Source organism: Neodiprion virginianus, chromosome 5 (assembly GCF_021901495.1).
Source record: "Neodiprion virginianus isolate iyNeoVirg1 chromosome 5, iyNeoVirg1.1, whole genome shotgun sequence".
Lineage (NCBI taxonomy): Eukaryota > Metazoa > Arthropoda > Insecta > Hymenoptera > Diprionidae > Neodiprion > Neodiprion virginianus.
The window spans coordinates 30186980-30203406 of record NC_060881.1 but is presented as its reverse complement, the minus strand read 5'-3'; the positions used below and the strand labels follow the sequence as shown (position 1 = coordinate 30203406).

At 38.6% G+C, this 16427-nt stretch overlaps 1 protein-coding gene across 4 annotated transcripts in view; it reads left to right on the top strand.

Moving 5' to 3' along the window:
- LOC124306318 (uncharacterized) overlaps positions 1 to 16427 on the top strand; it is a 35693-nt gene that overhangs the window by 10778 nt on the left and 8488 nt on the right. For all 4 annotated transcript variants that reach the window (XM_046766879.1, XM_046766875.1, XM_046766878.1 and 1 more), the window contains exons 3-4: positions 13417 to 13669; positions 15538 to 15692. In XM_046766879.1, coding sequence (XP_046622835.1) covers positions 13417 to 13669; positions 15538 to 15692 — 408 coding nt within the window. The remainder of the gene's footprint in view (positions 1 to 13416; positions 13670 to 15537; positions 15693 to 16427) is intronic.

Genomic DNA, 16427 nt, shown 5'->3' with positions numbered 1-16427 from the left:
AGTCAACGATACGTCATTGTTGTGTGGGCTGTGGTCTGTTATTGATATGCTAATGTCCTCGGCATATTACGGTCCGTATGTATTTAGTAAATCTACGCATAAGAAATTATCGCTGCAGCAGTAACACTTGCCGATTTTATTTATAGCAATAAACGCGATAAAAGGTATAAAATGAAAAACAGAAATATTGATATAATATCATTTGATTTACAGGTGGTGATAATATCGTAATCGGTTGAATTTAGTTATAAAACTAAAGATGGTACTAAAAAAAGAATGACAAAACATTATCTACTTGATTACGTATTCGCATTTCGTATAATATCTTTATCTCGATCTTTATCCAGCAGGTCAAAAATGAGGGTTTTTTTATTAAAAATTCCCAGCACTCTGTTAAAGCTGACGTAATAAATTCGTTTAAAACGAGTACAGAATTTTTGTGAGTACAAAGACGTATAATGTATAACGTAATTTTTATGTGTGACACGGTGTATGTATACCTATGACACACGTGCTCACATAAGTGAAATAAAAGACAATTTCTTTGCCCGAGCTTGCCAACTCCTTAGTATATAGGTATAACGTACTCCACAATACATGGTTGTTTGTTATTGAACACACAACGTCGATTCGAACTGGGACTGCGGGGAAAATATCATATTCGAAAAAAAGACGTTGATGCCGGTGTTCGAAACATTTGAATTTAACGTTATCCACAAAATTGTATACACTTATCGTTGCAGGTCCCTTCTTCAAATTCCAGACGACAGATGTTTCATTGTCGGTCGAATAACTTTACCGCGAAGATATGTTATAAAAGTAGGTATTAATGGACGATATGTATGTTAGGTTAGGTTATGCTAGAATTATTTGCGCACCTGGGAGGAATAAATATTAAGTATACATCATTTCGCACTTATTGTCGAGTCCCGGGGATTCGAGCCGGGATTTCTTCCAAGAATTTCGATAAAACTACCGAAACAAATCTTAGATGTAAAAAAAAAGAAACAAAACAAATCAGAAGGAAAAATGACGGTTAAATATGTACTGTGTAGCATTAGTTTTGGATTTTGAAGTAGTATGAATTAGGAATATGTGTGCGTAACCATTGTGTTTTATAGTTCGTTTAGTCTGCCAATTCCTGAAAAATTTTCCTACGGATACTGTAAGCACGAAGTAATTTTAAAAAATTCCAACGATGCACAGAATGACTCGAACTTGTCGAGTCAAACCCAACCCAACCTAACCTGTGTGCCGCATAAAGTAATTCCCTGGAATGTGATTGAATAATTTAACGGAGCGAATAGGGCGGTGAAATAAGGGGCGAAGGGTCCTAGGAAATGATCCGAGGATCAGAGCGCGGATAACAGCGCCATTCATCTTTCCGAGTAAACCAGACTGCCGCTGCTGCTGCGGACCAAATGCACGAGTTGTTTGGGGTGGCGAACGAGGCGAGACGAGGGCTCATCCCCTGAAAATCGTCGAGCCTTTTACATTCGGGTCGCAGTTTTGTCGCGCCTGCAGGATTCTTTACCCGCATTTCTGCGGACAGATCTATTCAATGCCCGGTCACCTACAAAGCCACTTACAATTATTCCAATCGGAATGTATTGTACACTTGGGGACAATGAATCTGAGACGGCTAATTTTTTACACTAGACAGTTATGTTGGCAACACGGAGAAACCTGCAGCGCCATAGTCGCCCGACGGCGAAACAAACTCAATCTCAATAAATGTAACATAACCCATGACCGTCGAATCTTACCTTAGTAGAATTGACGTGTCGATCCGACAAGTCATTATCCCCGCGGTTATTCTAAGGTTAGATTCGACGGTCATGGGTCATGTTATGTTTATTGAGATTGAGTTTGGTACGCGGTCGGCCACCTATGGCGCTGTAGGTTTCTCTGTGTTGCCAACATAACTGTCTAGTGTAAAAAATTATCCGTCTCAGATTCATTGTGCCCAAGTGTACATACATATGTCTGAATCCATAATCTCTACCAGATTCTGCAGTAGTTTCGGCCGCCATATTGAATTCAAGGGGTAATTTGTTATTGTCAAATGTCCCGCCCATTTTCAAATTTTCGCTGTAAGTGGTCATGACTAAACTTGATTGCAACAATTTTTTGTCTACGAGCGGTATTTTTCCACTTAAACTATGAAATCAAGATAGCGACCGAAGCTACTGCAGAATATGGTCGAAATTCTGGATTCAGACTATGAATAACCCTCGCCAACTATTAGATAAACAAAATAGTTGTATCGTAAAGTTATATATAGCGAATCGGCTAATTGCGTAGTCTATGGTTGTGGATGTGCAGGCTAACCAATTATTGCGATGGGTTAGGTTAGGCATGAGTCGGTGCAGCATCAAACTTTGACGCTCATGCGCTGCCGCTGAACTCACATCGGGTGCCGACCCCCCGGGACTCGATAAATCGCCTCCCCCCAGAAACTCCATGAGTTGAGCCTGCATTCGCCCCTGAGTGCAGGCGTAATCGATAGGAAGTTGGCCTCGCATCATCGCCTTTACCCCGGGTTTTCACAGACCTGCTGCGTCTGCTACCGTGCGGCAAAGTCAGGTGACTCTGATTGAAAAGTCTGCCTATTTTCAAATCGTTCGACAATCAATTCCGAAAACCAAATCATGACACTTATAAGTTTCTAAAAATAACCATTCAAGCTTTGATACGATCATTATTGGCCATATATATTGACGCTTACATCTGATGCGAGTTTGTTGTTTCTAACGTGATCGATGATCTGCACGATGTTTTATCGGTCGCGTAATTATAACCTGGGGTCATTTTTTTTTATCATGAGAGGAAAACGTGTTGGAATTTTTCTGTCACAGTTCAGATGGCGTGCCAATTTAACACGTGTGTATCCGATTTCTTCTTATCAACGCGAGCTGTAACAATAAGATGATATTATAATATGCGCGTACAATGTAATGCACGAGATCCCGATAACGAATCGCGTATTGACTTCACTCCGCAAGTATATCGTACAGTGTCGTATTTTTCTAACGGTACGAGATTAAATGCGAGAAAACAGAAACTGTATTTTGCGCTCATTGTCGGCGTACTGTCAGCGTACATTATTTTATCATTTATTAATTCGGTAAGAAATAGAAACATGGAGGTGTAGATTCTGTGTCTTTGTTTCTTGAGTTTGTTCATTTTAACGCAACTTTATGTAAGCAAAAATTATAAAATTTTCGAAACAATAGCGCGTGTAGTTCGGATCCGGATAAACTCGACGTATTTTCAATTGTTTCGACCAATTATCGCAATCGTTATTGTAAAATTTCAACAACCCGAACTATATTATTTAATCTCTTGCACCGCGTATGAAATAACATATACACAGATGTACGAATGTTTTCATTTGCTAATCATTCGCTTTGGCAAGTTTCATTTTTCGCCGATATCTATAGACGATCATACAATACGGTATAATTATAATGTGTATATTTACATTACACCGATGATAAATATCGGCATGGGAATATAATGACAATAATAACGATATAAAGAGTAATGGCAAGGGGTTTATCTTTGTTTTCTATATCGAACACACAGCTGTTCTACTTCGAATCTGACAATGGATTGACGAATGGATATCCTTATAATATGCTCCGTGACGTGTAAAAGGAAAAGAAGTTGAAAAAACACGCGTGCGGCGCGGCGGGTCGAGGGACCAGGTGGTGGGTCTTTTACGAAATTCACGCGTGGTTTTCTCTCTGGGTCCTCTTACGCACACATTCGATACACACACCCCAGCGGTATTCTTTCCGAGCTGAAATATGTGTATTCGTATCGGAAGTTGTAGTTTTTGCTGCAGCCCAACAGCGAAACAGATGGCTCTCGCAGGCATGTTCAATATTATTTTACAAAAAGACCTATAATATTGTTGAATCAATCATACCACGAGCATACAGGTACATACATTGATAACTGTATAAATTTCGTATATACCCAGGCACGTTAAACACGTCATGCGTGTTGGTCGTACGAGCATAAGTAAAAATGTCCAACCATAAGTTTGTTATAAGCTGCTTGGGGTGATGTGATCACATCTACGAAAAATCTCCTCATTTATATTCACCTTAGCTCGCCGACTGTAATATAAATTCACCTGAAACGTGAAGAGAACAGAGATTCGGCGTCGCAATCATAACCTCGTAACAATTCTATTATTATTATTATTATCATAATATCGTCGTATTCAAAAAAGAAAAAAAAAAAAGAAAGAAAAAACCAAGAGATCTTTCTTAATTCTCTTCTTATTTGTATGCACACAAGTTTGGAATCAAAAAGTTCTGCCGTCATGTAAAATGAAGCGATTTTTTTCTCTCTTTCACAACCTTCGTTAAATCGATTGTTTGGAACTTAATTGGGCGGCGTTTGCCGATTTGAATTAGAGACGGTAATTTTCAGCGAGATAGACTATCTTTGGGGGGGAATATAAACATGGATGGTTACCGTGAATGAAAGACGAGCGCATAAATAGTCGGTACCTTATAACCTCCGCCAATAACCAGGGCTCTTGAATGGTTGTTGGTCTTGGCTGCTGCGGAGCTTATAGAAACAAAAGTGTGCGTGAACGGCCGAAATGCCCGGGGGGGGGGCCGAACGGACGAAAATCTTGGCCACCAGATGCATTCTTGAGCGATTTAAACGGCCAGACGCCGGCTTATTCTGCCTTCGGTTGATTAACTTCTTTAGAAATAAAGAGGAGTAAATAACCGCCGAGTGGGGCAAAAGGAAAACGAAAATGGGATGAAAATAAATAATAAAAATTAACGGGGCTCGGATATTGCGCATCGTTACAAGCGATATACATATATATATTATAGTTTTTGCAACGTTATTTTCTCGTGTTATAACTGCATAATGCTTCCTTCAATTGTACTTTATATACACTATTCATTCGAAATTATGCATGTACTTTTATATAATAATGGTAGGAGTAGTCGTTTGAGAGGATGTTATAGTCAGTCTTTACCGACCGAGTAAAACGCCCATTTATTTTTATTATTATTAAAACCTATGCATAAGTTACAAAAACTATGAAAAAACCTTTTTGCATGTTTCATGAGAAAATAAATCCAGAAAACATAAATCCTGCAATAAATGTTAATTCAATTTTTGGGGACAGATTTCATGGCACTATTGTTGTGTGAAAAAAAACTTTTTTTTCGGATATTTGTATTCGATATTGCAGCATGTAGAATTCTGCTGTCTGCCGTATTTTCGATGATAATAAAAAAAAAGGCGTGAAATTTAACACTAGAACTATCAAACCAGTAAAAATGACTGGTTTAACAATTTCATTTTGAAATCCCGTTTCAAGTTAAAAGCACATGGCACCAGATGTAGAAAAAGTTTGAACACCCTGTAGATTGAGTTGCAGCTCCGTGATGCTGCTCATTGACTGTAAAACCTAAAACCCCAGGAAACAAGATATTCGTTATAAGCATGAGGCAGGTAGAATGTACATCATATGCGGTGCATGAAAAGAAATTGAAGACAGCATACGGCACACGCTCTCTGTGCAATTTATACTCGCTCCTACCGCGGACCGCATGCGTAACGTGCGTTACCATTTTCTAGGAGAAGTCTGACAACCCAGTTTATGCAGGGTGGATTATTAACGACCGAATGGCTCGTCCTATGCTATAATTTAATGCGCATGCGCTACAATCCGAGAGCGGCTGTTTGCCAGGGCTACCAACCGTCATAAATTTAACCTAAAGTTTGCCGCGATGTATGTAACCTCGAAAATTTTGACAGAAATCAGTGTTGAACACAACTGCCAGCGACAACTATTGAAATTTTCGAGGTTGCGTTCACGACGGTTGGTCGACCTGGCAAACAACTACTCTCGGATTGTAGCTCATGCGCATTAAATTATAGCAGAGAACGGACCATTCGGTCGTTGGCAATTCACTCTGTATATTACATTTATACCTATATCCATAATTGCAACATTCTAGTTTCGTTGGAAAAACAGAGAAGAAAATGAAAAAAATTAATATATTAATAATTTTATACAAACTTTCACTGCACACCTTCGAGTTACATATTATATGCACTCGCATGATAATTATAATCATATTACATTAATTTATGTGCATATTATATTTTATAGTTCGTAAATTCTTTACAACACGGTGTCGTTACTACACATTATGTTCAATTTCCATTACTTTCGTCAGGATATAATTATTGTGTACATACATTTACTGTGAATTAATTCCTTTGTTTCGTATTTTTTCTCCACTTCCTATTAGTCATCGTTTTTCTATGATTTTTTTTTCTTTTTTTTTTTCTTTCTTTTCTTGTCGAGGTGCTTACTGTGACGTATAACGGAAACAATGCAAGATTGCATCGTAAGATGTTGATCTAGGGAAAATGTGAAGAAGAGTGCAGTAAAAACAAAGAGAGACCGGAGGATAAAAATGGAAGTGAACCAAGGAACGACCTCCGCAAAGTTGTTTGATTTTCCCGACGAGATAAGCTAGATATGTATGCACGAATATATATATATATACACATAGGTATATGTGTACAGTATATACCATTATTGCGACAGACTTGGCATACATATCGCGAGTTTATCTCGTTCGGGATTTTGGCGGGAAGATCTTTGAAGAGAGTTTCGTTATGTTTTTTTTTTTTTTTTGTTGTTTTCAATTCTCCTTTCGTAAATCGTTTTTCGTACGTTTTATCTTTTAAGTTATTACGACGTAAAGAAATTAAAATAAATAACAGAAGAACACGTAGCCCCTTTTTGTCTCGTGGATTTTAGAAAAATTGAGCGAAACATTGAAACTTGGCAAATGATCGAAACGGTAACGGTATAATAATCGCCGGTATACCAGCATAAGATACCATAATACCTGGTATCTATGCGAGCAGTGATGTTACGGTACGTAGTTCCAGTGCTTGCTTCTCACTTATTCGACTCAGTGTTCCAAGTTTGTGAACAAGAAACAACAGTGCGAACCAACCGGTCGTTATACCTATACCGAGAGTCAGTAAACTCTCTGGATAACTTATAACCATAGCCTCTCGTCTGCGAGAGTATGAAAACAACAAATAAATAAATAAATAAATAGAAGCAAATGAAACATGAAAGTGTCGAGATTTTTATCCTACCCGCATATTTTCAAGTCAATTTATACGAAGAAGATGAAATAAAAAAAATATATATACATTGGAAGATTCAAGTAATTTAATAAAATATTTCAGCTCGAGCTTTAGCCGAAATTTTTATTTTTTTTTCCTTCTCTTTTCACGTCTCAACAGCTGCTCGGATATGTTTTTCTTTTTTACAACCTGTTTACCGTTTATCGCAGTACACATATACATAATGCGTAAAATGTACGGCATAAAGGTGTTATTTCAGTTTGATATCAACAAGCTGCTGCATGTTGCTGATGAAAAGACATCGACGTATGCAGGTGTAAGAAGAGCGAAACTGACGACATGCCGAGGGACCGAAACCTTTCGGAGCTTACGGTGTCAAATTTAAAGTCAGAGTGTAACAGTTGATATCCGTACACAGTCTTCTGTATACACCTGTATATATCTATGAATTAGGTATACATGACAAATTTTTAGTCATGTACTTACCTGTAAGAAGCAAGATCTAATGTCTCCAACTTTTAATCGATGATCCGATTTATGTTATGAGAAAAAAGCATCCTCAAATTCGGGGTGTGAAAAAAAGAGTAAAATTTGAATTTACATACTGTTACCATTTTTGTTATTTATCAAATACAACTGCAGCAAATAGAGTATTTTTTAAAATTACTTTTCGTCTGGCATGCGATAAATGCGTATTCGGTATGCGAAGGCTGAAGGCTGCAAATAAAGAAAAAGACAAATGCAAAAGAAAAGAATCCTACTAATCGTCGCGAGCCAAGATTTCGGTAATCTTGAGAAAATTTTTCTAAAGTTGTTATGCACGATGTAGATGTGTGCATATATATATATATTATACGCGTTCAAGTTTGACGATGGCAACTGTATGGTTTATATTTAGAAATTTTTTTTTTTTCGAACTTAAGATCTAGGCTACTATACTGTCCCTGCACGGCTTGTCTTCCAACCCTCTTGTATATCATTTACAAGAAAAATTCTATTCCCGTCTCGTTACCGCGCGGGATGAACAACCTCTAAGTGCTAAAGGTTTCGAGGCTGCGGAATCGGATACTGGAAATCGATGTGTCGAGGTTCGATTTTATGGCTGCGACACCGCCGGCTTCATTTGAATTTTGTAACCCGAGCGTCTTGGGAGCGTGCAGGAATCGCCGGAAACGTGGATGAAAAAATCAAAGTCTATAATGTAATTCGAATTCTTTTGCGTTCTCTCTCGATTTATCCTGGCAACTTGACCAGGTATAAAACCATCCGTACACCTTGGAAAAATTATATCGTCTGTGTTTTTAAGTCGAATTAAATACAAGTATAAAATGAAATACGAAAACGACAGAAAAAAAAAGAAAGATAAACAAAAAAAGAAAACACTACTCGAGTCGAAACGCTCTCGCTAGGACAGTCTTACCGATGAGAAACTGATGTTCCGCATACTAATTTTCGTCTCGTGCTTTTTGAAACGCTAAAGAATTCACAGGCCGCATGCTAGCTGATTTACTTAAAATGTTGATAATGATGAGAACAACAACAACAACAACAACAACAACAACAACAACAACAACAATAATAATAATAATAAAAAGGAAGATTTCACGGTATCATTGCTTATTTATGTTTTGTTTTATTAACATTACGTGTAATGTTTTTAATTTTGTGATTTCGAAAATCTGGTGAACTGATTTTGGTCTTATTTGTAATAATAATAACAATAATAATAATAATAATCACTCCCATTTAGGGGGTTGATTTCTTTATTTAACTATTTTCAAGGAAGCAGTAAATCTACCAAACGGATTTCGATGAAATTGGATGTCGAGAGGGTTTCTTGGATCGCTGATTACGAATCTGAACTCGAAATTGCGAAATTCAAAATGGCAGATTCAATATGGCGGGCAACCATTCTAAAAGTCACTTAGTGTTGCTTGATATTGGATCCGCTATTTTGAATTTCAAAATTTCGAGTCCAGATTCGTAATCAGCGATCCAAGAAACCCGTCGATATCAAATTTCATCGAGAACCGTTAGGTAGATTAATTACTGTTCCCTTGAAACTAATTAAATATGGGAAAATCAAGCCTCTGGCGGCACGGACTAGAGTTGAGATAAAAATTTGAAAAAATTGGGGTATTATTTTTGAATTATTTGGAACCGATTTGCGGACTGAGACAGTCGAAATTCAAAAATAACCTGCTTAAGGACGACCCTAACGTGCAAAGTAATTGGCGATTTGTAAAAAAATTTGTCGACGGCAACATGTATATATGTGAATTCTTTTGAGAAGACCTCCACCTTCTCGGAAAACCCTGTATTATACCTATAATGTGCTCGAGAGTACGAGTCGAGAGGGCTTCCAGTCGATTTGTTTTTTTGATCGTGGGCCTAATTCTGTGGCGATGGTGATGGTGGGTGCATTCTGGATGAGGAGGATGAAGAGGCTGGTATAAAAAAATTTCTTCTTTTTTCACGAGCACCGGATATGGGGCGATTATATTTAGAAAAAGGCACCGCACTTATGTGTGTACATCTTATACACTGCCACGAGGAAACATAAATTGAAAAGAGGATAAATAAAACGAAAGAATAACGTTGAATTTTATCCTCGTTTATCGACGTTACGCGTGGTTGGTTATGATAAGTGATAATTAATTATTTTCTCATAATCCAATTATAATTTCCGGGAATTTCGAATATATAGCCCTTGCGGCTGTTACCGATCTATCTTTTTTATACGAGTTCTGCAGATCGTGCAGAGTTTACGAATAATCGACCTTATGATTGGAACACCTTAACCTTTCTCTGTCTTCTTCTATTTTTCACTTAATTTTATTCTCCCTTTCATTCTCATCCGCACCGTTTTATGATACTATTATTGGTATGCAGCGGCTCTTCTTCGATGTTTCGCAGACATTTTCGTAAGAAAATGCAGATAACATTTCATTTTTCTTCTTCTTCTTTCTGTACGATACATCGACTTAGGAGAAACGAAAAATAAATAAATTAGATAAAAGTGATGTTCGTTTCATCTGGTTGTTGCTCAGAATTCAACGATACATTTATTACTTACGAACTCTGAGCAGCGGAACTCTGTTGACTTCTTTTTCTCACATTGCGGCGAGATGGTTAACGTTTTTTTTTTTTTTTTGAATGCAAAAAGATAGCAAACTAATTATCACTCCCAATTACACGGGGCAAACTTCCTGCGACGTCTACTTAACGATATTCTAAATCCTGTCTCTTATCTCCAGACGGTTTCCGGCTTTGAGTTATTTTCGCAAACGATCACGCTGATCGTCCTTGTGGACTAAATCCTTTTTCTATTCCCACGTGAACATAGCATTTTAAGATAACCCCAACATTAATATTTTGTTAATATTTTTCTCCTAAAACCGTATATAATTAAATAATCGTACGTTATGGAAATATTTAAACCACCCTGTGCAGATCCGTGAGTACGGATGTATGTAGGGTAAACATAGAGTGCAGCTACGGTGTCGTGAGAAACAAGAAGATAAAGCGGTGGGTAGAACCGAGATGAAAAGAAAATATGAAAAGTGACAAATTTTGTCTACTATTCGTCTCTTCCGGTTATAACTTTGAACAATTTTTTTTTCCCCTTGTCGTCGCGGCTAAATAGGTTTGTTTTAACTCTTGTATTTCGGTTTCCATGCACCGACTCTTCGAGTGTAATTATACAACGATATGCCGCATGCTATATGCTTCCGTTGTAAAAATAATCCTATTTTAGGTGTTTGAACGAACTGCTTGAGGTTATTGTTGTACGAAACGTATACACAGAGCCGGTAGAGATACGATAATCTTATCTCAACTTAAAACATGCATTTCCGTTCGTCGCTGTATGTTTTTCACTCGCTTAAATCGTTTCACATACCTATATCTATGCAACCCAACGTACAGGTGGGTATATTAACAAATAAGAATCGCGCGAGGCGCCGACTCGACTTTCGGTCGTAACAAGAGTAAATTACTGCGCACGCGCCAAATAATCGAACACTATTGGTCCGCGAGATGCAAAGCAGGGGTGCCAACTTGACTCGAAATGGAGAATGAGATGTCAAACTCTTCTGGATCAAATGGTGAATTGAAATTACTTTGTTATGATGACCCGTAGCAGTTATCAATAAATTAACAACAAAACCCTGCTTCGCTGTTCCGAATAATTATAGTTATAGCAACTATCCGAGATATGCTGGAACCAGATAAATTTTCGTCGCGTACGTAACCATAACCTCTGTAAGCCGTGTTTGAGAGCCGAAGATTCAGGTGGTAAACCTGTATAAGAATTCGAGAACTCAATCTGTCAAGTTTCACCGTTCACTCGTGAGTATTGAAAGCATAAATACGTGTCTTGTTTTCTCAAATATTCGAATCGGTTATCCGAATTCGCAAATTACAAAATGAAAAATTACAGACTCCGATCGCGTGAGAATAAATGTCAGCATTCACGCACTCGGAGAATGCGTGACGAAGTGGTGAAAACGCAAAAAAAAAAAATAATACAAAGTCAGATAAAAAATAAAAAGAATTGGCAAATCACTCTCAGGCATTCCATTCGTGATGTAATCGAAGAGAATTCTGGCGAGTCTGTGCCTGCATGGGTCTCTAAGGACAAAAAGACGCGTGCACGACGCTCGTTCGTCGTATATATATATATATATATATACATATATATATATATATATATACATATATATATATATATACATATATATATATATATATATATATATATATATATATATATATATATATATACATATATATATATATACATATACATATATATATATATGTGTCGGTACATACACGCTGGGCATGATGATTCATGAATAAAAGATTACAAACTGTGAATAACACGATGTCGAACTCTTTGTTTTGCGATTTGACTACCTAACGGCCGTTCTTTTACCTCCCCCCCCCCACCCTCCCTGCCCTTTTTCTCTTCTTCATTACCATTCTTCATCCTCTTTACATCTCTCGTTCAATGTTTTGTCCCAAGGCGACGATAGAATCCGGCCGGCGTTATTTAAACGACAGGAAGTGATTAGGCACAATTTGCTTAATGATTGATTCCCGCGACCACATCGTCATAACTTGCGGCGTGGCACCACCTTGGCCTCTTCTTTTTATCGGTGGTCGTGGTCTCGGCGGGAGTCAGGTTCGCAAAGAACACCGTCGTCCCTCTATTCGCCCCCTGCAATTGAATTCAGAATGCTGTATTATATACCCACGTCCTGGTCACCGACGTCATCGTTAGTGCGGTAATTTAACATCTTTCACTAATTAGTCCAATAAGATTGGTCTCGCTAACCAAAGGAACATCCAGAACCAGTGCTGTGCGATTAATCGATTAATCATTTTTACCGTCAATCGATTAATCGTATTTTCGATAAATCGACGGTTTCGATTCATGTACCGTTCGACCGGCAGAATTGTTACTAGGCAACTTCGATTAATCGAAAAACTCGATTAGTCGATTAATCGCGAGCACGATATTTTTCGGTTATGGTGTAGAATGAGAACAGTCGAGGACCGTCGTACGGTAACCACAAGTTGAAACTCTTCTCGTTGTCAGTGCAGCTTTGATAATTGGCGATGACTTTTGCAGACTTTATAAATAGACAATTATTACGACTACCCGATCAGATCGTTGAAAATGATCTTTTACCCTTTGAATCAAAGAGAGTCGGGAGCTTGTACCGGTGCAGCTGCACTATCGGTGCAACCGTTCTCGACGCTCCTCGTAGTCGACGGAAATCTCATTGCTCACTTCTACGTAAGGTGTGTTTGTACGTGGTTACGTGTGTTACGGATGTATGGCATGCACAACTAGGGGTCTCAGGTTCCTGAGAACTAAACTCTGGATCTTGCTTTACTGAATCCCAGCTATGTCATGCCACACCTTTCACATAGTTAGGTATACGCGATGCCTGTAGCTCCGTTACATATACAGAGAGCTTGTCTCACTCTCACAGACGAATCGCTTTACGCGCATACAGCATGCAGGGAACATCTTTTACGGCATGAGAATACGTTCGCTGTACAGATAGTCTCTTTCTACCGCGACTTTTACCGCATAAACTACGACCCGTTGTTACATCCGTATGTCCGCCCGGCGGAAATGGGCCCCCTAATTGGGTCCTATCACTTTATCGATTTTCGTAGATCTCACCGCATCGGACCCATACAATTTATTATACAACTGTATCGTTTTTTGATCGTCAGGCGCACACGCAGCCACCGCCAAAGAAGTGCTCCAGAGTTTCGAGGATCCCGAACACGCGGTACAGGAAGGATGTTACTTCTCCGCCGAGTATCAGGGCGAGTTTATCATGCAGGTTGGCGGGGCTGGTTCCAAAGGTTCAGGGAGCATCGGTGATCCGGTGCCATACTCCACGGTCCGCATAACCTTCAATTCGATACCAGTGTGGGGATATTGTCGGCGACGAGTTGGCCAGAACGTGCTTTTGGTCAATAGGTTGGTATAAGTTCGTTTACATAAAACGTTCGATTTTAAGCCTTTAATTAGACGCTGTTTCGGAGGCAGTTCAAGACCATGGATTTGACCAACTGTTGAAACGCCAACTGTTCTTTCTTTGGTATTAGAATTCACGTTTTGATTATCGTTTCCTGCATTAATACCTTATATTCCCGGTGGGAAACCCGAAACTACGATGACTCTGTGAAAATTATTCGTTATAATTGGTTCGCTGAACGAAAAAACCGGTAACATACGGAGAGAGCTCGCACCGTCCTGTTGATTCGACAGTTTGAACCTGAACCTTTTGCCATATGTTCGTCATTTCGAGATGAGACGAGACCACGATCCATCCTTGGACTCGACGCGACGGTTGAGCAAAAAAGGGGAAAGATGAGGTGGCGAGGTGGAGGGGGGACACGAGCGAATCAGATTGCGCAAAAGAAAGCAAAATGCATGTTATACATGCGCGCTTCTTAATGGAAGTTAAATTGCCATCTCCCAAGAGCTATTTATACACGTTCACCACCACCACCACCACCATCACCATCAGCAGGATGGACGGATCCAGGGATATGCCGCATGCTCCTTCCTCAATTTTTACCATTTTCATATGCGTGCGGATGCTGCTGGAGAGGCTCTCGCTGCAAAGTCTGATCTTCTTTGTTTTTTGCTCGGGATAGAAAGAGAGAAAAGTAAGAGTTGTAGGAGAATAAAAAATTTTTTAAATGAAAAAAAAAAAATGCGAAACTGCACCTCTCGTCTGAATAATGTTCCGTGGAGAGCTAAATGTGCGTATATAATGCATGCTCCTGATACCTTCGTGCCTACGAATTCTCATCAACTCTCTTACGCTGCTGCGCACATGCTCTGCAGCGAATGATATTTAAGATCTGATGCAGCTGTAGGACCACCTCGGATGTGATGTTAAAATTGAAATAAGAAGGTAGTCTTCTCGTGAGTGCCTGTAGTACCTGCGGACGGGATCGAGAACTGTTGTTGCAGGATGCGGGAAAATTAGATTTTTCGAACCGTAATTGGGTGCGCTTCTTGCTTCTATACCTTTCTCTTCGCGTTTTGTTTTGTTTTTGTTTTTTTTTTTTTTTTTCGGTTTTTCGTTTTTCTGGTTCTTCTGATTTGCAGGTTTCCTCGTCAAGTACGTCTAAAAACTGATTGGCCCGTTGCCCGGTGTTGAAGATCTTGCTTCTTTTTTCTTTTTTTTTTTTTTCCGTCTTTCGTTTTTTCTTTAATACCGTTTTTCTGGTATCGAATACCGCAGAGATTTTTATCTCTTACGCGATCGGGTTGCCCTTCTTCTTCGTCGTTAAACTGCCCGGCGGATGTTTCCTCAGCCGTGACGTAGTTCTTGGGTCGTCGTCTTCTTCATCCTCGTTGTCGTCGTTGAGGCGCGATCATCGAACGAAAGAATTCTTCTCGCCTGCACAAGTTGCGGTTCAGCAGTGATGAGTTCCGATTGGATCTTCGCTACGAACGTAACAAAAAAAAAGAAAAAAAAAAATACAACACAACAACGCTAAACTATATATACTGAACCTTGAGGATAACCACAAAGCGCGGCGTCGATTCTTCTGAAAAATATAATTCCCCCGACAGCGTTGTAAAATCTTACAGAAATTCGATCGCATTGTAATTTTTTTTTTCTTTTTGCACTTCGACCATAATTATATCTAATCGTGGGACCTCGCCGCAGATGTGAAAAAAAAAAATTTGTCTATTAGATATGAAAAAACGTTACTGAATTATACATACTATATAAACTATGTGTCGTACGGAGAAAAACGAATGATCAATTTGTGTTATTGCACTTTATATTGATTGTTGTTTTTTTTATTATTTTTTTTTCACAGATACAACGACGATGATTGCATCCGATGTTTCCGATTGATAAGGAGATCGCGAAACATAATCGAAGTATTCTCAGAGAATTTGAACAGATGTTACACTTCCGAGATTGCCGCGACAGCATCTTGTGATACTCTATACTCCAAGGCTATTTTATACCGTAAGTATTTTTTTTTTTTTTTTTTTTATACCTTCAACACTTTTTCTTCATCTCAAACCTGTATTGTGTATAATGACAAACTGTGTTATATCTGCAACACCATAATCGAATGCATCGAAAAGTAACAGCTCCGATAAATGATGACTTTTTAAATTAAATGCAAAGGAAAAAAATTCCAAAAAAAAAAAAATAAATAAAATTGTACAGGCGTCTATTTTTTGATCATCTAGGAAAAAATTCGCGAATCACGCATATCCACATTCACAAGTTTCGCGGTTCATTGATCACTTAAATATATTACGTTGATTGCATGTGTATGTGCGAAGCTAACGTCGAATAGTTACTTGGCAATTATCGCTGTCACACCGGCAACGAATAGTCCGCGGAATTTATAATCACTGATTCATTATAGATATTTCTTTTACGAAATGTGACTCACGCGGGATTCCGGTGTGTAAGGTGTTTGCCTTTCCGTTAGCCTCTCTTTCTCTTTGTCTCTCTCTTGATTTCTCAGACACGCATCAGGCACTGTTATATACCTATGTTGGAATTGTGATTTCAAATCTACGCGGCTGCAGAATCCACGTCGTAATTAATGGAGAAAAAGCAAAAATAGAAACGAAATCCTTATACACCCAATTAAGAACGCATTATGTTCTAGTTGGAAACTTGTATCCTGCCTGATGCGTATAATGTATATATAACGTTATACCGGCTCGTTAATGATTAATTAGG